Source organism: Somniosus microcephalus, chromosome 1 (genome assembly GCF_052327205.1).
Source record: "Somniosus microcephalus isolate GS21.2 chromosome 1, FLI_Smic_1.0, whole genome shotgun sequence".
Taxonomy (NCBI): Eukaryota; Metazoa; Chordata; class Chondrichthyes; order Squaliformes; family Somniosidae; genus Somniosus; species Somniosus microcephalus.
The window spans coordinates 257946961-257971049 of NC_140987.1; the positions used below are offsets into that span (position 1 = coordinate 257946961).

Consider the following 24089-nt stretch of genomic DNA (forward strand, 5'->3'; position numbering starts at 1 on the left):
CCTCAATCAACATCACAAACAGATTATCTAGTCATTATCACATTGCTGCTTGTGGGCGCTTGCGGTGTGCAAATTGGCTGCCGTGTTTCCTACATTACAACAGTGACTACAATTCAAAAAAAGTACTTCATTGATTGTAAAGGCACTATATAAAGGCAAGTCTTTCTTTCAGAAGTGTTGTCTCTTCTTGAGCATTCACAAGTTTTCACCACCTCAATGAAGCATTCCAGGATGACTCTCTGTGCCTTACCATTAAAACAAAACAGATGATTGTAAAGCAACCACAGCACATTAACCCTTTCCTGACAGCTGGGATTTCCATTTTGTTCCCTTGAAGTGCAAATATGCATTGCCAAATGAGTAAAGGTTTGAGATTATTCCTTCAAGATTACAAAGGAGAACAGGACCATGCAGTGGAACAGGAGCTTTTCATACATGAATCCCACAATTACCTGGCACCACACTTCACTCCAGCATTATCTTGTGACAGAAGCAGACTTTCATCCTACTTCAAATAAAGAAAATTTCTCTCCTGTATATTTTTTGCTTTGTGATCACATGTTTGTGATCTCATGTTTTTGAGATAGCTAAACTAAAAATGGAAGCGGACGCCCTATTCTTACGGAACTTCAAATCAGATACTGGAGATAGCTGTCTTTAGGAAAAGAGGCCCAGGGCAGTCAGTAAGGCCCAGGATTCTGTAAATGGAGGAAAAGGGACGAGTAAAGATCTCCGCAATCTCCAATTCGGCCCCCAGCATTAGGTTTTGTCGGCCTCGGTCTCTTCACCTTTTGTTTGGGGGTGAGCGGCTCTTCGTCCCCTTTAACTTCCTTCGATGATTGTCCACTTCCGCAGTGATGGGCATCCTGCTCTATGCCCTCCCCGCATGTCAAGTGACACCCCCCGCCCCCAAGAGATCATGGCAGGGTTAATGGGGCAGGTGGAAGACCCATCCTGCCGCCCCGAGGAGGAGAATTCAGCCTCGTGTGTCACATTCTTCACCGCTATGGCATGCAAATCCTTTGTATAGCATCTCTAATTCTGGAGACCCCCAAATAACTGTACAAGAAAATAAATGTTTCCTCTTGTACTCTATTGAGTTTCAATGGAGACTAAAGTAGGATTGCCCTGGAGTCTCCAGGAATTGAAGATTAATCTCCAGGACACGGCTGCAGGAGAAAAACCACAGGGGCATTAAAAAAAAGGTTTTTTTCTCCATTTTTTCCAAAATTTTCATTTATTAATTATAGAAACATTGGAAATGGGGAAAAAAGAGGCTATTTGATTATACAGGGTGGTTGGAGGTGGGAGGTCATGTGATGAAACCTCCAGGAACACATCCAACCAGAGTTGGCCACCCTCGGCTAACGTGACAGCTGAGCTGTGTGCCATGGGTAGGAATATCACCTCGCGTTCATACAAACATTACTTTGTGGAGTCTGCCAAAGACTATTTTCTCAAAAAGCCTTGAAGATCATCAGACTGTGCAAGACATACGCCAACACAAAACGGCTCTTTAGATGCTGCGGACCAATTCAAAATTCTACAGACTCGAACAGTACCCATGGATTGCAGGGTAGCTAATGTTACCCCACTATTTAAAAAAGGTGGTAGAGAGAAAACGGGGAATTACAGACCGGTAAGCTTGACATCGGTAGTGGGGAAAATGCTAGAGTCCATTATAAAAGATGTAATAGCAGAGCACTTGGAAAACAGTGAGAGGATTGGATAAAGTCAACATGGATTTACAAAAGGTAAATCATGCTTGACTAATCTACTGGAATTTTTTGAGGATGTAACTGGTAGAATAGATAAGGGAGAACCAGTGGATGTGATGTATTTGGACTTTCAGAAGGCTTTCGATAAGGTCCCGCATAAGAGATTAGCGTGTAAAGTTAAAGCACATGGGACTGGGGGTAAGGTACTGACTTGGATAGAAAACTGGTTGGCAGACAGGAAGCAAAGAGTTGGAATAAACAGGTCTTTTTCTGAGTGGAAGGCAGTGACTAGTGGGGTACCGCAGGGATCGGTGCTAGGACCCCAGTTATTCACAATATATATTAATGATCTAGACGAGGGAACTAGATGTAATATCTCCAAGTTTGCAGACGAAGCTGGGTGGGCATTTGTGCTGTGAGGAGGATGCAGAGAAACACCAGTACGATTTAGGCAGGTTGGGCGATTGGGCAGATGCAGTACAATGTGGATAAATGCGAGGTTATCCACTTTGGTGGCAAAAACAGGAAGGCAGATTATCTGAACGGCAATAGATTGGGAAAAGGGGAAGTGCAACGAGAGCTGGGTGTCCTTGTGCACCAGTCGCTGAAGGTAAGCATGCAGGTGCAGCAGGCGGTTAAGGCGGCAAATGGTATGCTGGCCTTCATAGCGAGAGGATTCGAGTACAGGAGCAAGGATGTCTTGCTGCAGTTGTACAGGGCCTTGGTGAGACCACACCTTGAGTATTGGGTGCAGTTTTGGTCACCTTATCTGAGGAAGGATTTTCTTGCCATGAAGGGAGTGCAGCAAAGATTCACCAGACTGATACCTGGGATGGCAGGAATGACGTATGAAGAGAGATTGGGTCGATTAGGCTTATATTCGCTAGAGTTTAGAAGAATGAGAGGGGATCTCATTGAAACTTATAAAATTCTAACAGGACTAGATGCAGGAAGGCTGTTCCCGATGGCGGGGGAGTCCAGAACCAGGGGTCACAGTCTAAGGATAAGGGGTAAGCCATTTAGGACTGAGATGAGGAGGAATTTCTTCACCCAGAGAGTGGTGAACCTGTGGAATTCTCTACCACAGAAGGTAGTTGAGGCCAATTCATTAAATATATTCAAGGAGGAGTTGGATATATTTCTTAAGGCTAAAGGGATCAAGGGATATGGGGAGAAAGCAGGAACAGGGTACTGAATTTGGATGATCAGCCATGATCGCATTGAATGGCGGAGCAGGCTCGAGGGGCCGAATGGCCAATCCTGCTCCTATCTTCTATGTTTCTATGTATTATTTTCCAAGTAACTGTGCCATCAGCAACTTAATGTGTTTTTCTACTTCTGTGCGATTATCATGCTTGTAATTAAACGTCAGTTTGACTGTGGTTGCACTCTGACCTCTCGAGTCAGGCGGTTGTGGGTTCAAGCTCCACTCCTCAAAAACTCAGTACATAATGCAGACAGACGCTTTGGAGTGTTGACTGCCCGAGGCCCTCTGTCTGCCTGTTCAGATAGATATAAAAGATAATTGAGCATGGTTCGAAGAGCAAGGGAGTTACCTTACCTGCATTCTTCCCATAACCAACACCAGCAAAACACTTGTTGGAACTTGCTGTGCACAATTTGGCTGGCAACTTGCAATGACACTTCAGAAGTAATTCATTGGCTGTAAAGTAAGTTGTGTCAGCCATGATTCAGTGGGTAGCGCTCTCGCCTCTGATTCAGTAGATTTTGGGTTCAAGTCCCACTCCAAGAACTTGAGTTCAAAATCCAGGCTTACACTCCCAGTGCCAGTACTGAGGGAGTGCTGCACTGTCCGAAGTGCCGTCTTTCGGATAAGATGTTAAACCGAGGCTCTGTCTGCCCTCTCAGGTGGATGTAAAAGATCCCATGGCACTATTTTGAAGACGAGCAGGGGGAGTTCTCCCCAGTGTCCTGGCCAATATTTACCCCTCAACCAACACCTAAAAACAAATTCGCTGGTCATTATCACATTACTGTGTGGGGGAATTTGCGATGTGCAAATTGTTATAAAATAGGAAACGTAGTGGTCAATGACTACAATTCACAAAATGCTGTAAAGCAGTTTGGGATATCTGGAGGTCATGAAAGGTGCTATGTAAGTGCAAGTCAGTCTTTCTTTTTAATTTTGGGACGCCCTGAAGACATGAAAGGTGCTATGGAATTGGAGGTTACTTTCTTCTTAAACTGTTACATTTAGACAAACTACCCATGTGACATTTTACTGCCTTTGAGCGCAGATAGCAAGGTTTGTTAGGTACCCTACATTCTTTTTGCTGCGCTATACTGTGACTTAAAGGGTAATTGTTAATCCTAGAAGCACTATCCATTCACAGCATGCAGAAAAGGACAAGTTTCAGTTCACAGGAGTCTCGATCTGCTTATGGAAACTAACGAACTAACCAACCAAGACTACTAATAGCAAAAAGCCTGGACAATCCACAGTGCTCCTTACACGGGCCATTATTTGATCTATCGGGAGACTCGCTTTAAACACAGTTCTGACATGGATTTAAAAGAAGTTTTCACGTTAAGCTTTGGAACATTCCAGTGCGATACCGCTGGACATACCTTCTAACTTGAACGCTGGTGGTGACTCAGAGTGCTGTGTGGAGATGGTGAGGCCGTCTATAAGGAGGTGATTCTGCTCATCGCCATGTTCCCAGCGTTTCTGCTGCAACTGCTGTAACCAGTACATCATGACTTCTCTATTTTTGGCCTGAAAACAGATTCATTTTATATATTTTTGTTTAAAACAAAAAAGGCATTTTGTCTCAGATTCCTCTCACCCCAGTAAACTCTGGCCATACAGGCATTCAATTTTTGAATTAACTTGATTTTATACAGTGTCTTTAATGTAATCCCAAGGCGCTGCACAGGAGCGATTATCAGACACAATTTGACACCGAGCCACATAAGGAGATATTAGAACAGATGACCATTGGCGGCCATGCCTTCAGCTGGCTAGTCCCCAAGCTCTGGAATTCCCTCCCTAAACACCTCTACTTCTCTACCTCTCTCTCCTCCTTTAAGATGCTCCTTAAATCCTATCTCTTTGACCAAGCTTTTGGTCACCTGTCCAAATAACTCGTTATGTGGCTCGGTGTCAAATTTTGTTTGATAACGCTCATGTGAAGTGCCTTGGGACGTTTTATTACTTCAAAGGCGCTACAAAAATGTAAGTTTATAGGTGAGTAAATGTGTGAAAAATTTGTACATAACCCTGGTTAGACCACAGGAGTACTGTGTGGAGTTCTGCTCTCCATATTATATAAAGGGCGCATAGAGGCACTGGAGAAGGTGCAATTTTTTTTGACTAGAATGATACCAGAACTGAGAGGTTATACCCATCAGGAAAGATTGAACAGGCTGGGGCTCTTTCCTCTAGAAAAGAGAAGGCTGCGAGGTGACCCGATAGAGGTCTTCAAGATTATGAAAGGGTTTGATAGGGTAGACATAGAGAAGCTGTTTCCACTTATGGGCGAGACCAGAACAAGGTCCATAAATATAAGATAATCACTAATAAATCCAATAAGGAATTCAGGAACAACTTCTTTACCCAGAGCCTGAATTCAGAAATTTGAATGACGACCAAAAACTCCCATACCTACTAGGGGAACAGAGAAACTGTGTAACCTTAGCGGCACACTATGTTACAGCTTGCCATAAACAGAGGGACAACCAGTAAACCTAAGAAAAGAGTATATACAAATTATACGAATGTATATTTATATACACTCAGGGATATATCTGTTTATACACTGTATGAATAGATCTGCGTTTATGTGTTCAACCATAAATGTTTTTCGATGCTTTGGCAACATAAGATGTACCTTATCATGCCAATAAAGCGATTTGAATTGAATTGAATTGAATTGTGAGAATGTGGAACTCACTACCACAGGGAGCGGTTGAGGCGAATTGTATAGCTGCATAGAAGGGGAAGCTAGATAAATACAGGAGGGAGAAAGGAGTGGAAGGATATGTTGATGGGGTTAAATAAAGAAAGAGAGAGGTGGGAGGAGGCTGGTGTGGAGCATAAACACCAGCATGGACCAGTTGGGCCGAATGGCCTGTTTCTGTGCTGTAAACACTTTGTAATTGTTGTTGCAGTGGAGAGAATAACAAGTTACTGTTTGTTTCAGGCACAACCCGATGAAGCATTTCTGCATTTTCTGTTTGCGATTGCCAGCATCTGTGGTTACTTTATTTTTGCTTCCGTAGCATTTGGAGTCGGAGCTCAGTGCCAGAAAGTGATATTTTAAATGACAGGAAACATCTGCTGTACCTCAGACAATCGAAATTGTGAAACATCTCCCCCTTTGATATGATTATTTTTGGAACTGTGCATTTTCGTTTTCCTAAATGGGACTTAAATAGTATAGCATGTTATCAATTTATGGCAAGAAATGAGCGGACTTAAACTTGCACATTGAACCATATGGGGGGGGGGGGGGCGGGTGGGGAGGTTTAACCTAATTTGCCAGGCGGGAATCCCACGGGATCGGGTGCAACACTGGTTGTACACCCCGCCCAATATTACTCTCCGTTGACTTCAACTTGAGAGTAAATTCAAGCAGGGTGCAAAACCAGCATTGCACACAATCTCGTCAGTTTCCCAAGGGCCGGGTTAGGTTACAGGTTTGGATGCTTTCACTATAAATAAGATGACATTGAAGAACCTACACAAGTTAAGGTATTGATCAATGTCATAGCATGGACAAGGATTCAGATACAACTGTGGAGCTGTCAATCCCTGCCTAGTGGCCAATAAGCAGAATTCTCCATTCCTGTCGGGCTAGGACTAGACTTGGTGCACACATGTACAAACGCAGCTCAATCTGCTGCCGTTCACACTGGGGTGAAAACAGTACTTTCACCATCAGCTTCTAACCACAATTTCCCTTCTATGACCAGGCAATGTTGTCTCCTTAGAAGGAAGACTGGATGAAGTACCCTCATCCTGAAATTGAGATCAGGGTCCCTCACAGGTGGTTCCAACTGATGAGAGCAGTGAAGCGGAAACAACTTGTATTTATATAGCGCCTTTAACGTAGTAAAACGTCCCAAGGCGCTTCACAGGAGCATTATCAAAACAAAATTTGACATTGAACATAAAGGAGATATTAGGACAGGTGACCAAAAGCTTGGTCAAAGAGGTAGGTTATAAGGAAGGAGCGGGAGGTAGAGAGGCGGAGAGGTTTAGGGAGGGAACTCCAGTGCTTAGGGCAGTTGAAGGCACGGCCACCAATGGTGGAGAGAAGGAAATCGGGGATGCACTAGAGGCCTGAATTGGAGAAGCACTGAGATCTGAGAGATGGAGGAAGTTAGAGATATGGGCCGGAATTTACTGTATCTGGGCAGGTCGCGACCCCATTGGTGCTTCCATCCTGCTGCAGAAAACGACTTTCCGATAATGGGCCCTATTAAGCCTGCCCTGCGCGTCTAACTCATCTCTTTATACTCCCACTGGTCCATCGCCACCTCACTGTCCAGGAGGAAAAGCAAGACGACCCCTCAGAGGAGCCTCCAGCCTCCGAGGGCGCAGCATCACCAGTCATAAGCGCACCCAGCACCAGCGCAGAGACGCACACCTCAGTGGGTCCAACACGAGATAAGAGCAGTGTTGCCACTGGGTCCGTTACAAGTGAGCAAGAGGAGATGGTGGAGACAGGGACAGCAGTGGAGACTCCTCGCCAGAGGGCGCAGGACGCTCCCAGCTCTGCTCAGCTGCATGCAGATGGTCAGCCTCGGCAGCCATCGAGAAAGAGGACGATCCTGGAGGGGAAGCAAGAAGTGCAGGAGGCTCGGACAGGTTTTGCGAGCGCGATGTCTGCAAATGTTCAGAGAATGGAGGAGTCCATCTCCAACATGAGCATCATGTCGCAGGCGATGGCGACTGTAGGCTCTTCCATGGATAGGATGGCCACCTGTATAGAGCAGTTAATGCGCCAGTCACAGAAGCACATGGTGTCTATGGAGAATAGATGGCTAGCTATGGAGAATAGATGGTAGAGGCTCATAGACCTCCTCGCTAGGAGGGATGTCAGTGTAGACTTTGGTCTTCATGACCCCACTGATGTGCAGCAAGGTGCTCTCCAGCTCCTTGCTAACAGGGAATTGCGGGTGGCCCATGAGAGGGATGATGGCGAGAGGTGACATGGAAGTGGGGGCTCTTCTCAAAGTGCTTACACTTCTCCCCCATTGCCCCCGCCCCAGTCAGAGCCCCAGATGGCTCCTCGGATCGCGATGGTTGAGTCTGCCCCTGCACAGTCGCAGGAGGAGCAGACTTTGGCGGGGCCATCAGAGGCTCCAAAACCCAGTGGACATCCGCCAATAGTGTCTCAGCAGGGAAGTGAGCAGGCTGCCTCTAGACCTGCTGAAGCCACAGGGGTAGCACCTCGTAGAAGCACGCAGGAGAGAAAGATGACACACAAGTAGACTCACAAGGGTTGCCACTTGGGTGTTTTAGCAAATGTTAATGGCAAGATTCCGTTAATGTATTGGCAACCATAAAAATCTTTATTTTCACCACTTTGCCATCTTGGACACATTTGTGTGCACCTTTGGCAGTGGCTTAGTGAGTTGCAGTGAATGGTGAAACATAACGGAACCTCCAGCAATGGTGGTCAGTGTGAAAAAAATGGCCTGGTCATTGTAGGGATGCTTTATGGTGTTGGTGTGGGATGGTGCTAACCTGTCGCAGTATGTGGCAGCCATATGGGTGTACAACGTAAAGTTAAGTAAATCTGGACATGACGAGGCCATCCCTGGCCTCCTGGGCAGCAATGTGCTCAGCTGCCGATGCCCTCTGTCCTGTGCAGCATCAGGTGGTTGTGGAGAAGGTTGGTGGTGGAGTTGTTGGTGCTTCTGGTGTTGGGATTCATCGTGGCCCGATTCCGAGGACCAAGGTGAGACCGTATAAACGGCACCCATGCTGATGGAATAGATGGCAGGTCAAGTAGAACTGATAGAAGCATTCTGTCAATAGTGGGAGGGGCCCTTCCAATGAGGTGACACTGGATGGAGACTTTGCTTGAAACACTTGCAGCCTGCAGAAAGTTAAATCTGTGCTGGCAATGTAGTCAGCAACAGCTTCTGCCTGAGGAAAGTGATCGGCTGTGAGGTCAGAGCTTTTATAGTACATTTGATGTTGTCAAGTAATCAGCTGGAGCAATGGTCACTCAACTCCCGCCTCAGGTTGAGAGACATGGTTCTCGAGATGCGTGAATGCCATGACCATGCACGGAAATTTGTAGTGTAGGGGGGAAAAGGCTCTTAAGTGTCTGACAACAAGCTTATAATGATTTGAATTAGATCACCTGCCTCTGCCGGTTGGGCAGCTGCCGCACCGGCAGGACGATGGCAGATTCCCGACCCCGCTCTGACTTTTTTCAAATTTCTCACCCGACCTGCCTTCAGTCGCGCCTGCACGGACCCCAGAAAATTCCAACCATGGGGTTTACATAATGAAGTCTCACATTGATACAACGCAGAATGTGGCGAGAAAAAAAAATCAAATTGACGCAGGAATTCGGCGGTGCACATTTCTCTTGCAGACAAGATGTTAAACCAAGGCTTTATTTTGCCAGCACAAGGAGAAGCAAAACGTCCAATGACACTATGAGTAAGAGCATGAAGCTCTCCCAGTGCCTTGGCTAACTTTACTCCATCAATCAACATTACTGAACACATTAAGTGGCTCATCTCACTGCTGTGATTCCAATTCTGGCATCTTGAGCATCCCCAATTTTAATTGCTCCACCATTGGCAGCCGTACCTTCAGCTGCCTGGGCCCTAAGCTCTGGAATTCCCTCTCTAATCTTCTCTACCTCTCTTTCCTCCTTTAAGCCGAGCCTTAAAACCTACCTCTTTGTCGAAGCTTCTGGTCATCTGCCCTAATATCACCTTACATGGCTCGGTGTCAAATTTTGTTTGATAACACTCCTGTGTAATGAAATCTGTTTGTCTTGATTCTGTATTCATTTTGCACTCATGTATATTACCCTCCCCCACGGTGTATAGTTTCACTTCCTCTTTCCCGACTAACCTGGGAGGTTCCAGGTCTTGGCTCCACCCGACTTCTCTTACATAAAGATCCCAGGATCTGTATGACTCATTCCTGTGAACCAGTCGGCGTGTTGAGATGTTAGCTCTGATCTTAGTGATTAAAAGCCAACTTGTTTAAGTCTATAACTTCTAGTTTTGTGGTTATTGAAGGCACATCAATTTTAATCACTAAAAAATACTAGGATGGATCGACTCCTAAAACCAGAGCGTCTGGACTTGGATCCACATTCTGCTGAAGCATCAAATCAATTTGGACACTGGCTCAAATGCTTCGAACTCTTCGCGGGGGCCTCATCCGCTAGCGAGGTAAATAAACTGAGTCTACTGCCTACTCGCGTAAGTCATCGGATTTATTTGTTCATCCAGGACGCCACCTCTTACACGGAGGCCATCACTATCCTGAAGGCCCAATACCAGAGGCCGGTAAATGAAGTGTACGCCAGACATCTGCTGGCTACACGCAGGCAGCGACCAGAGGAATCAATGGACGATTTCTTACAGGGCCTAAAGGACCTGGTCCGGGACTGTAACTGCAAGGCCATGACGGCCAACGCATACTCTTGACGAATTGGTCCGCGATTCCTTCATCACGGGCCTCAAATCGAATTATATCCGGCAGAGACTGCTGGAGAAGGAGGTCCTAGACTTAAAAAAGGCAGTGGCCACTGCGCGATCGCTGGACGTGGCCCAGAAAAACTCTGACTCTTATTCTTCCGGCCATGCGGCCCTCACCGCCTCATGCGCGCCGCCATCTTGGAATCAGCCATCTTCCCCATCCAGGTCTCAGACCAGCTCTACGCCGCCGGAGTCCCCACACAGAAGTTCACCCAGGAGTCCTACTACAGCGGCAATGTCTCGAGGCCCGAAATGCTACTTCTGCGGCCAGGCCAAGCACCCCAGGCAACGATGCCCAGCGAAGGACGCTACATGCTTCAAATGTAAGAAAAAGCGGCATTTTAGCAAAGTCTGCAGGGGGAATCCAATTTCCAACTCCGTCACGGCCTCGTGCGTGCTGTGCGGGCCGCCATCTTGGGATCCGCCATCTTTTCCCGACTCAACGGCCGCCCAGGGCCCAACAGTGGCTTCGATCACTGTGGATCAATCCAGGCCACACCCGTTGACAAAATCCATGATGGACATACAGGTAAACGGGAATTTAACTAAATGTTTAATTGACTGTGGGAGTACCGAGAGTTTTATCCACCCTAGCCTGGTACGGCGGCACTCATTAACGGTAACCCCTACATGGAGCAGAATTGCTATGGCTGCTAAGCCCCACACTTCAGACATTTTGGGCTACTGTGTGGTAACACTGACTGTAAAAGGCACGGACTACAAGGATTTTAAACTCCTCGTGATGCCAGAACTCTGTTAATGTAATCTTGGGCCTGGACTTCCAGTGCCACCACGAAAGTGTAACGCTAGCATATGGTGGGTCCCAGCCACCACTCTCACTCTGTGGCCGATCAACCTTAAAAATCAGCCCGCCCTCTTTATTCGCTAATCTCGCTCCGAACTGTAGGCCCATAGCGACCAAAAGTAGACAGTACAGTCTGGAAGACAGACACTTTATCAAGGCGGAAGTGGACAGACTCCTGCGGGAAGGCATTATTGAATGCAGTACCAGCCCGTGGCGTGCCCAAGTAGTCATAGTTAAAAATAGCGAAAAGAAACGGATGGTAATTGACTACAGCCAGACTGTTAATATTTATACCCAGCTGGACGCCTACCCTTTACCCCGCATATCAGAAATGGTCAACCAGATTGCGCAATACCAAGTCTTCTCCACTATCGACCTCAAATCCGTGTATCACCAGCTCCCCATTAGAACGGAGGACCACCCATACACCGCCTTCGAGGCGAACGGGCGCCTCTACCATTTTCTCAGAGTGCCCTTCGGGGTAACAAATGGGGTCTCGGTCTTCCAACGCGAGATGGACCGCATGGTTGACGAGAATAAACTACAAGCTACCTACCCCTATCTGGACAATGTCACTATCTGCGGGCACAACCAGCAAGACCACGATCTAAATCTTGCGAGATTTTTAAAAACTGCCCTAAAGCTGAATCTAACCTACAACGAAGACAAATGTGTCTTCAACACAACCCGTCTCTGTATCCTCGGCTGTGTGGTGGAAGATGGGGTAATTGGACCAGACCCTGACCCTGATTACGCCCCCTAAAGGAACTGCCCCTGCCACACAATCCCAAAGCTTTAAAAAGGTGCCTGGGATTTTTTTCGTATTATGCCCAATGGGCGCCCAATTACTCTGATAAGGCCCGACCCCTCATTAAATCGACGTCCTTCCCACTATCAGCTGAAGCTCGGGAGGCTTTCACCAGTATTAAACAGGACATTGAAAGGGCTGCAGTGTGTGCAGTGGACGAATGCATTCCCTTTCAAGTCGAAAGCGATGCGTCAGACTTTGCCTTAGCTGCGACCCTCAATCAGGCTGGGAGACCTGTGGCCTTCTTCTCCCGAACCCTTCAGGGACCTGAAATCAGGCACTCTTCTGTCGAGAAGGAGGCACAGGCTATAGTGGAGGCAGTGCGGCACTGGAGACACTACCTAGCCGGCAAACGTTTCACCCTGCTCACCGACCAGCGGTTGGTGGCTTTCATGTTTAATAACAAAGGGGGAAAATCAAGAATGACAAAATACTCAGGTGGAGGATCGAACTAGCCACGTTCGACTATGATATTATGTACAGGCCGGGAGCCCTTAATGAACCCCCAGACGCCCTATCGCGGGGAATGTGTGCCAGCATTCATACGGACAAATTACAGGGTCTCCACAACGACCTCTGTCACCCAGGGGTCACCCGACTATACCATTTTATAAAGTCCCGCAATCTGCCCCACTCCATCGAGGAGGTCAGGACAATGACCAGAGCCTGCCGCATCTGTGCGGAATGCAAGCCTCGTTTCTACAGGCCTGACCGTGCACACCTTATCAAAGCCACACGGCCATTCGAGCGCCTAAGTCTGGACTTCAAGGGACCCCTTCCCTCTGCCGACCGTAACATATACTTCCTCAATATCATTGATGAATATTCCCGCTTCCCCTTCGCCATTCCCTGCCCAGACATGACCAGTGCCACGGTCATCAAGTGTCTCTGTAATCTATTCTGCATGTTTGGCATGCCGAACTACATACACAGCGATAGGGGGACGTCATTCATGAGTGACGAGCTGCGCCAGTTCTTGCTCTCGAAGGGGATAGCCACAAGCAGAACCACTAGCTACAACCCCCGGGGTAATGGGCAAGTGGAAAGGGAGAATGCTACTGTTTGGAAGGCTGTCACGTTAGCCTTAAAGTCAAAAGGCCTTCCGACCTCCCGCTGGCAGGAAGTCCTCCCAGACGTGCTCCACTCCATAAGGTCTCTGTTATGTACAGCCACTAACGCTACCCCTCACAAAAAGATGTTTGTTTTCCCCCGGAAATCCACCTCGGGCATATCTCTACCCGCGTGGCTGACATCTCTGGGGACAGTACTATTGCGGAAGCATGTGAGAGGCCATAAAACGGACCCCCTTGTGGAAAAGGTACAGCTCCTCCATGCAAACCCTCAGTACGCCTATAATCGAATACTCTGACGGGCGAGAGGACACTGTTTCCATAAAAGACCTCGCTCCCTCGGGGAGCGGAGAGAACAATGGGAGACTACCCGATGAAGACCTACACTATCAATACCCAACTTTAACCTGGAGGACACTGCAGATAACCTGGAAGACACTGCGGAGGCCCGGACAGCGGAGGAACCGGAATCCACTCCCCTAGAGGCACCCCAACCGGCTTTGCGCCGATCCCCGAGAACTGCAAAACCTCCTGACAGACTCACTTATACCAACTTTTAAGAAACATCACCCCGATGGACTAAATCTATAGAAGGGGTGAACGTAATGAAATCTGTTTGTCTTGATTCTGTATTCGTTTTGCACTCATGTATATTACCCTCCCCCACGGTGTATAGTTTCACTTCCTCTTTCCCGACTAACCTGGAAGGTTCCAGGTCTTGGCTCCGCCCCTGACTTCTCTTACATAAAGATCCCAGGATCTGTATGACTCATTCCTGTGAACCAGTCGGCGTGTTGAGATGTTAGCTCTGATCTTAGTGATTAAAAGCCTACTTGTTTAAGTCTATAACTTCTAGTTTTCTGGTTATTGAAGGCCCATCATCCTGTTAAAGGCACTATATAAATGCAAGTTGTTGGTGTGATGTGGGACCTTGCTGTGTCCAAATTGGCCTAAGTAACAAGAATGGCTTCAAAGTTGGTTGGGAATCACTGCAAGGCATCCTGAGAATTCGAAATTCTTTGGGGGAAAAATGTGTTCCCTTTGTGCCACCCATTAGCGGCAGTAGATGCCACTAATGCGCGTTGAGACCAGTACCGACAGGGTGAGGCAAATCCAGCGCCGCATGCCAAATCGGGACTCCCCGTAGTGCTGCCGATAACAACCATCACCGGGGACCTGAACGCCAGGGAGATCATGACATGCGAGTGTGCAACACTCACTGGACGCCCGATTTAAAATAATTGCTTTTAGCCACTTACCTTACCATCTGGAGTAAACACAAACAGGGAGAGCTGGCGTGCAGCACCGGGAAGCCGGCTGCAGGGATGTTATTTAAAGGGATCATCAGTAATCACTCGCACCCGTCAGGTTAGTGCAGGTTCGGTGGCTTTTTGTTAGTTTCGGCTACTGCAACATTTTCATTGAGTAATTTCAAGGTTTTTTTGTATCAGGAGTCTTGTGGCAAGTAGAAGTAGCTACAGTTATTCTTCAAAGATTCAAACTGCAACACTTGGTAAGATTAATGGAGGCTGTACTGGCATGCCACCTCATCCTCCAGGATCTACGGTGGAGGGAGCATAGGCAGCAAGAAAGATGGGAACATGTGCGTAAAAGGAGGGGGAGGAGAAAGATGATGACGACGAGGGGGAAGACGATGAGGAACGGAGGGAGGGAGGAGGCAGCCGGACAATCGGGCTTCCGGACAGGCGGTCCGTGATATGGTGCGCCACCTCCCTCCACATAGTGCGACAGACTTGTGGCGAGGGCCTCCTGCCAGTTGATGGGTACAAGACCGCCCGCCTTCTCTCCAGTGCTAAAAGCAATGCCTCTAAAGCTTCATGGGAAAACCTGTGGGCTATCTTCCCTGGAGCAGCGATCTGCCCTGAGGATTTGTAAATAAGTGCTCCTTAACCTTCTTATTATGGTTGTTGAGGCAGCTACACCGCCAACAATGCTGAGAATAATGTGCTGCAGCATCAATGAACCTCTCCTTTAAGTAGTGAAAAAAGCCTGTGGCAATCATGAGTTGCTATTAGACTGCACCTGATATTGGTCCAGCTTATTGAGCAGCGAGGACGAATTTTGCGTGCAGTCTAGAGCATTTACGCCTGGCACTAATTCACCATCTTTTGTCCTAACACCTCCTATTCCTTGGCTATAATGAATTTCTAGCCCTTTCTTTCTATAGCAGGGATTACTGCATTTTTCCAAAGTAACCCATCTGGTAGTTTTGGCAGAAGATTGAGAGAACTCCATAGAAACTCAATCACAATCTAGGAAAATAGTCAAGAAATCTCCCTCTTACTTGTTCCCACCAGCTGCAAGAAAAATATCAGAGGACCTAGGATATTCCCCTATACCTAAAAAAGCTTGGAAAATCCCACCATAGAAAATCTATCAAAAAAGGCACAAATTAGACTACTGCTGTAAGACATGCCTTCACCATAATAAAGTCAATCATTTACTGAACCCACTTAAATATTGCACAGATCCGTCTCTTGCTTTCAATTAGAACATTTCTGACAATTGATTCCAAAGCCAGTCACTAGACATATGAGACGTTTCCGGATGATACCACCTGCCCTTGCACACAACTCCCTGACCCATGCAGGAAAGAAAGAACTTGCATTTATACAGTGCCTTTCACAACCTCAGGACGTCACAAATTTTTTTTGAAGTGTAATCAGTGTTGTAATGTAGGAAACACAGCAGCCAATTTGTGCACAGCAAGGTCCCAAAATCAACAATGAGATAATGAGCAGATAATCTGTTTTAGCGATGTTGGTTGAGGGATAAATATTGGCCAGGATACCGGCGAGATCTCCCCTGCTCGTCTTCGAAATAGTGCCGTGAGATCTTTTACGTCCACTTGAGAAGGCAGACGGGGCCTCGGTCTAACTTCTCATCCGAAAAAGGACACTTCCAACAGTACATCACTCCCTCAGTACTGCACTGGAGAGTCAGTTTAGATAAACATGTTACACAGGAGTGAAGGTTAGTCTATATCAAACAAATACCTTGACCTATCCATCAGTCATGTGCTGCATGAGCAATGGTCACACATAGTGATATCTTTCAGATTAGCTTTGATCATCTCAGTCATTTTTACACACCACACAGGTTTGGCACACTGTTGCAAGTTATCATGGGTGCTCAACATTTCATTCCCCTGGCTATTCTTAACACATCTACCCATCTCAAAAGATGGTTGCATTGGGCCACACAACTCTGCTTTTAAAAATGGTATTTGTTATACGGCACCATTTTGAATTCCTGCACTTCAGTGATGTCTCCCCCATAATGAAAAATAAACAAACAGTCAGCAAACATCTCGGCTACTGATATTGTAGTGTATGTACCCGTTTACCTTTAAGGGAACTATTGAATGTAACCGTTCGCCTTTAAGAGCACTATTTTAGGTGTGGCACTATTTGTTGGCTCATGTATACTGTAATACCGATAGTGACCACACCAGTATATAAGGGTTGGGATATGTTAACTAGGGCAGAAATCGCCCAGACCTCTGAATAGTAAAGACCTGTTTTCTTTGTTAATGTTGGAGTCTGTGTGTTATTTACAATACAACCCACAGACTTAACAGATATGTTGACACAAAGCCTGGCAAGAATCCAGGGTGCGGGGTATTGGGACTTGCTGAAGTGCTCTTGTGGAGAGCTGGCATGGGCTTGACGGGTTAAATGGCCCCCTACTGGGCTGTAATGATTCTAGGATGCTAAATATGCCTCTACGTCAGATTTCTCAAAACCTCAAAAGAGGCAAGTCAAAATGTATTCTGCTGGAAAATTCCAGCCATCTGTCTGGTATTGTGCATAGTACATAGAATTTACAACACAGAAACAAGCCATTCAGCCCAACAGGTCTGTGCCGGTGTTTATGCTCCACACGAGCCTCCTCCTGTGAAGGAATAAGCAATATACCTATTCAGAAAAATACACCATTCTATGAAAGTGTTATAACCGAGTAGTAAGGTTCAATAACTATGATAAGTGAGACTTCAGGAACTCAAAACTTTCTTTTAATTACTCAGAATATAAGGAGAGAACAGAGCTCTCACAGCTACAGGCATGCACTCTGTATTACTTACTGCACGAGCAAAACAAGATGGATGATCTGATGATGTCATACCCACAATGCAACATTACCTTAAAACACTGGTAAATGAACCCTTAACATTTGTCTCCCTCTGGTGGATAACTTAAGCATTACATCCGAGATTATTATATCCCCCCCTCTTAAGTTACAATTCTTAACAACATTCTTAAAAAGTCCAGAAGGAAACTCCTTTAACAATAGTCCATCCTGAACGAATCCAACAGGTTGTGATCAATCGCACTGGCGGCTTGTGAGACCTTGTTGAACATCTTACAGTCAAGTCCCTGCTTGGTTGTGGTAAAGCCACCTGCTGCTCCTGAGCAGTACTCAGAGTATCTGACTCTGCTACGATGGTTTCCTCTTGATTAAGGGGTCCAAGTATAACTGTCTCTGTTCGTGGTGCTGGTACCACCAGTGCATTTGGATAACTGGGGACCAACTTGTCCTCCAACCTTTCCTCTGGAACCTCCAGTTCGATTTCCCTTTGTCTGGTCAGTATCTGATCCACATGTCTGCGTACTACCTGACCAGTTTCCAACATGACCTTATATGAAACTGGACCGGTCATTGAGTCTATGACACCAGGAATCCATTTTGGACCATAACTAAAATTTCTGGTAAGGACCACATCTTCTCCAAAACTGCGGCTCTTTGCCCTTCCGTCATGGTTCTCCTTTTATTTGAACTGTCGGTTTTCCACCTTTCTTTTTAGATCTGGGTGAACCAGGTCAAGAGTGGAGCGTAGTCGACGTCCTAACAATAACTCAGCAGGAGAGAGTCCTGTGGTAGATTGAGGTGTTATTCTGTAGCTGAAGAGAACTCGTGACACCTTTGCTGTCAAACTCCCTTCTGCACTTTTTTTCATCATCTTCTTAAATGTTTGTACGGCTCTCTCCGCAAGTCCATTTGAAGACGGATGATATGGAGCTGAAGTCACATGCACTATGCCATTGTTTCTCATGAACTCTTTTGTTTCTGTACTCACAAAACACGTGGCACTGTCACTTACTACGATCTCCGGTATCCCTTGATTACTAAAACTCCTACGCAGGCAGTCTATAGTAACAGTAGATGAAGCAGAATTTACAGGATACACATCCATCCATTTGGAATGTGCATCAATGATTATGAGGAACATCTTTCCCATGACTGGACCTGCATAATCTACATGTAATCTCCTCCATGGTTTATCCGGCCACTCCCAGGGGTGGAGTGGAGCTGCTGTCGGTGCCTTCCTGTGTTCTTGACAAGTGCTGCATGTCTTGACAAGATTTTCTATCTCATCTAGCTTTGGCCACCACAAGTAACTCCTTGCCAAGGCTTTCATGCGCAAAACTCCAGGATGACACTGATGTAGTTGCACTAGGATAGACTGTCGTGCTGGCTGTGGAATAATCACTCGAGCTCCCCACAACACGCAACCATCCTGCACACTCAGCTCTGTCTTCCTGACACTCAGCTCTGTGAAATCAGTCCCTTCCGGATGTTGTGGCCAACCCCGCATTACATATTCTCGGACTCGAGACAGTACTGGATCCTTACCAGTCCAAGTCCTTACTTGTTCTGCGGTCACAATTACCGTGTCCGTGTCCTCCAACATCAAAACTCTGTCCTCTGGAGCTGCACGGATAGGTGTACCTGGTAGTGGAAGATGGCTCAAGGCATCTGCGTTCCCATGGTACTTGCCCGCTTTGTAAACGATGACATACTCATATGCCCTCAACGTCACTGCCCATCTCTGGATTCGGGGTGACACCATCTGTGGTACTGCTTTCATCTCATTAAAAAGAGATAGAAGAGGTTTATGATCTGTGCATATGGTGAATTTCCTGCCATATATGTACTTATGAAACCTCTGTAACCCAAACATTACTGCTAATCCCTCTTTATCCAACTGGGAATAGTTTTTTCTGCTGGGGTCAGAGTTCGAGACGTAAACCCGATCGGTCTTTCTGTTCCATCTTCCATACAGTGTGAAAGAACTGCCCCCACCCCGTAAGGTGAAGCGTCACAAGAGAGAATGATGTCTTTCTCTGCATTGTAGTGAACCAGCACATCCGAGGACAGCATCAGTTTCTTGGACTGTTCAAATGAAACCCTCTGTTCCTCCTCCCACTGCCACTGTGTGTCCTTGCGCAGTAGTTTGTGAAGAGGTGCTAACACTGTTGACAAGTTTGGTAAAAACCTGTTATAATAGTTTAGCAGTCCCAGGTAAGCTTTTAACTCAGTCACATTTGTAGGATCTGGGGCCTCCAGCAGTGCTTTTACCTTCTCCTTGATTGGATGGAGCCCGCTGGCATCCACTCTGTGTCCCAGGAACACGGCCTCATTCCCCATGAAAGTACACTTACTCCTCTTGAGCCGTAACCCAGCCTTATCCAATCTTTAAAGTACCTCTCTCAGAGTGCTCAGATGCTCCTGGTCGGTTCTTCCCGTCACCAGAATATCATCCAGATAGATGGAAATATGTGGAATCCCTTGCAGTACACCCTCGATTGTTCTCTGGAAGATAGCTGGTCTAGATGAGACACCAAATGGCAAGCAGTTATAGGTAAACAAACCCTTGTGTGTGTTTATGGTTACATACTTCTTGGATTCCTCATCTAGCGTAATCTGCAAGTATGCATGACTCATATCCAGCTTCGTGAATTTCTTCCCTCCAGCCAGGTTTGCAAAAAGATCCTCAGTTTTAGGAATAGGATACTGTTCTGGTTTAGACACCCTATTTACAGTCAATTTATAATCTCCACAGATTCTTACCGAATTGTCCAGTTTTAAAACAGGTACAATTGGAGCTGCCCATTCTGAACATTTCACGGGTTTCAGAATGTTCTCCTGCAACAGGCGATCAAGCTCAGCCTCTACCTTCGGTTTCATGGCATAAGGCACAGTTCGTTGTTTAAAAAATCTTGGCAGTGCCTCCTTGTCGACATAAATCTTAGCTGGGGGCCCATTAAATGTTCCAAGTGCTTCCTTGAACACACTCATATGTTCAATCAACATGACTTGCAAAGACAACTGTTTGCCTCCCTCTAGTTGATTTATTGCTCCCCAATCTAATTTAAGTTCTCGTATCTAGCCCCGACCTAACAAGTTTGGTCCAGAACCCGATACTACAACTACAGGTAGCTGTTCCACGGTGTCCCTGTGTTTCACAGTTACAGTAGCTGTACCCAATGTTGTCACTCGTTCACCGGTATAGGTTTTAAGCTTCATAGAACAAGACTTTAACTCTGGAACTTTTGCATGGTTCCACAATTTTGAATATTCCTCCCTGTTCATTATGGTTACGCCACATCCAGTATCCACCTCAAAGTTGACCTTAGTGTGATTTACTATCAGTTGCAAAGTGATAGGATCCACTTTTGGAATGTCCTCTACCATACTATGCAATATGAACACGTCGTCTTCTTTCTCAGCTTCTCCACTGATGTGATGTGCTCCCTGTTTTTTCACTTCTCTTCCAAGGTTTTGCTTTTCTCCCCCTTTAGGTTTGTATACCTCCAGGGTAGCTTATGCTCTACATGCACGTTTTATGTGTCCTTTTTTCCCACACTTGTGGCACTTTTCCTCCAGAAACCTGCATCCCCCTTGCCTGGTGATCTCCATTGCATCTATAACATGCTTTTATATGCTCACGTTGTGATTTCGGACCCATATTTAACTTGTGCACAATAAACTGACTTCCAACTTGCTTTGTAGCAGACCAGTCTGAACCTTGTATTTCTTGTACATCACGGTTAGCTGTCTCTATTAATTGAGCAAGTTCCAACACTTTTTCATACGTAAGCCCAGTCTCGGACAACAATCTCCTCTGCATTAGAGCATCCATTATTCCGCAAACCAGCCTATCTCTCAGCATGTCTTTAAAACTGTTCCCGTAATTGCAATCATGTGCCAGTTTTCTCAACACTGCTACATAATCCAACACAGTTTCTCCCGGTATCCTGTTCCGTGAATTAAATTTGAAATGCTGTACAATCTCACTCGGTCTGGGATTGAAATGTTCCTTTAGCAAGTCCACTAATTCAGTAAATGATTTATCTCCAGGCTTTGCAGGACTGCATAAGTTTCTCAATAAACTATATGTCAGACTTCCCACCGAAGTTAGCAAAATAGCTCTCCTTTTTCCCCAACATCGACAATATCATTTGCTACAAAGAAATGCTCCAATAACTCACAGTACTCTATCCAAGTTTGATTTTGAACATCAAAAGCAGAAATCTCTCCTACTCGAGTAGCCATGATTCAGATACAGTGTTCTTGTATTTTCCCTTCTTCCAGTTGATATCTGTTAATTCTCGTCGCCAAATGTTATAACCGAGTAGTAAGGTCCAATAACTACGATAAGTGAGACTTCAGGAACTCAAAACTTTCTTTCAATTACTCAGAATAAGGAGAGAACAGAGCTCTCACAGCTACAGGCATGCACTCTGTATTACTTACTGCATGAGCAAAACAAGATGGATGATCCGATGATGTCATACCCACAATGCAACATTACCTTAAAACACTGGTAAATGAACCCTTAACATTTGTCTCCCTCTGGTGGATAACTTAAGCATTACATCCAAGATTACTATAGAAAGAATTCTGGCTTTATTAAAACATGACAAACTGGGTTTGGAAATCTAAAAACAATACAGCTTCTCCATTGTTAGGTTAACAGTATTCTGGCTATGGGGATGGGATGGTTGTTGACACTGAATCAATAACCTTGTTGAAACAGAAGGTTGGAGGCTCCCAACGGTCTGAATCTTTGGAAAGAAGACAATGGTTCACCCAGTTAAGGTGTTCTAAATTACACTTCGGAAAGAAACACATAAAATTAAGAAACATATGCCTTTGTAAAAATGACATCAAGTAAAAGAAACACCTGCCGTCAAATCATTTTTATGTTAAACTTAGAACACCTACGGAGGAGAGACACGAGTCTGTGTTACAATCAGCTGAGGTGTCTTAAGAATTGCATAGATCACCCTGGTTGAGGTGTTCTAATTTACACTTCGTAAAGAGACACAAACAGAAGGCCTTGGTAGAGATGACATCAAGTGAAATACACCTGCTGTTACACTTTTTTATGGTGGGCTTGGGACACCTAGAGTACAGACATAATTCTGCATTGCTACCAGCTGAACTGACTAAGAATAGCAGGGGTCAGCAGAAAAATGACTAGAGATAATTAGCTTACATCAGCAGAACACTTCAAAGGAAATACCACTGAAAAAGGATATAAATATTGAACTTTCAAATGGGATGATAGATTCTCTGCAAAGGGGCAAAGTGATTCTCGGCTTCAGAGGCAGACTCTAAGTCTACAACTCTTTGTATCTCGGGGATCAATGGTACTGTATTTGATTTTGGTGGATATTCTGAATAAACTTTAAGAACTGTAAAACTGTAGCGAAGTTAAGATTTGAGAATATGGGTCTCTGATAAGAATTGAAAGTTCTCTCTTTTTGGAACTATTAATGTTGCGATTGAATCACCAACTGTAAAATACATGTCGGTTCTTTAATAAATCTATATATTTTTAGAATTGTCTCACATAATACTTCTGTATCAAACTCGCGAACTCAATCTCTGTATGCTCTTTGGTGAGGAGTTGCAGAATTCTGGGGGAGTTTTCTGAACCCTCATAATATCCGGAACGTTACAGTCTAGCGAAACTTATTAAAAGTGCTATCTGGAGGACGGTAACATCTGCAGGTTGTTCCTTTCCTTTAGGGAGAGATGGTCCAGACCTTTAGACCCAATTAAGCGTCTTTAGGATTCAGCTACCTCAAACTTTAGTTGAAAGTGAACGTCTGGGGAATACGCCTGATCTGGGGTAGCCCTAAAAGGGGCTAGGACTAGTAATTATCCCTTCACCCCCAACCCTCTTCATCTCACCCCATCAGCATATCCTCTATTCCTTTCTCCCTCATGTGTTTATCTTGCGTCCCTTTATAAATGTATATATACTATTCACATCAACCATTCCCTGTGGTAGCGAGTTCCACATTCTCACCACTCTCTGGATAAAGACGTTTCTCCTGAATTCCCTATTGGATTTATTAGTGACTATCTTATATTTATATAATATAAGTGGAAACCATCCCAATACCAATGCTTTTAAAATAACCTTTTGTACCAGTCACTCACATTTAATGTGGCTGCCAGTCCCCTATTTTAAAATATTAAAGCACATGGGGGGAAAATTCAGTATCGCCCCGTTTGGGGGCCGTTATCGGCCGTGCACAAAATTTAGCGCCCAGCACTAATTATCGCCTCCAACGGCAAACTTGGCTTTTATCGCCCCTGGAGGTGATTGGAGCGCTAAATCAGGTGCTACACACCTCTCTTAAGGCGCCAAGGCCGAGGAGCGAGGTGCTACCTCAGAGCGTGGGCGCAGCGCAAGTGCTGTCAGTTAGCGATTGAACACAGACACACTGGCGCCGGCCAGTTCTTAAAGGGGAGGGTTGATCTTGCTCTCCAGCCACACCCCGCTCATTGGAGCCTTGAATCTCAGCCTGGACAGACCTGAGGCTAAATCTTGCAGGCAAGGACTGTTGAGGGCCAGGGAGTGAGCCCAGCGCTTCAGCGAGCGGGCCTTGGAGGCTCTGGTTGGCACGGTGGAGTGCAGCGATTTATACTGTACTCAGAGAGTGGCAGGAGGCCTTTGCCACGCAAGTACAAAAGAGTGTGGAGGGAGGTGGCTCAGAGCGTCTCAAGGAGCATGGTGCCCAGGACCCATATCCAATGTAGAAAAAGGTTCAATGATCTCACTCGGGTCATCAGGGTGAGTGGCTTTTTTTCCAATACCTCTCCATCCCTCCATCTCAACCTCACTCTATGGCCAGAGTGTCTTAAAAGCCACAATGCCCAACACT

General features: G+C 45.8%; 1 protein-coding gene across 3 annotated transcripts in view; it reads right to left on the reverse strand.

Moving 5' to 3' along the window:
• tbc1d2 (TBC1 domain family, member 2) overlaps positions 1–24089 on the reverse strand; it is a 101329-nt gene that overhangs the window by 58965 nt on the left and 18275 nt on the right. For all 3 annotated transcript variants that reach the window (XR_015078980.1, XM_085992594.1, XM_085992602.1), the window contains exon 3: positions 4308–4455. Coding sequence is in view for 2 of the 3 variants with exons in the window: in XM_085992594.1 (XP_085848720.1) it covers positions 4308–4455 (148 nt within the window). In the remaining variant the exon portion in view is untranslated. The remainder of the gene's footprint in view (positions 1–4307; positions 4456–24089) is intronic.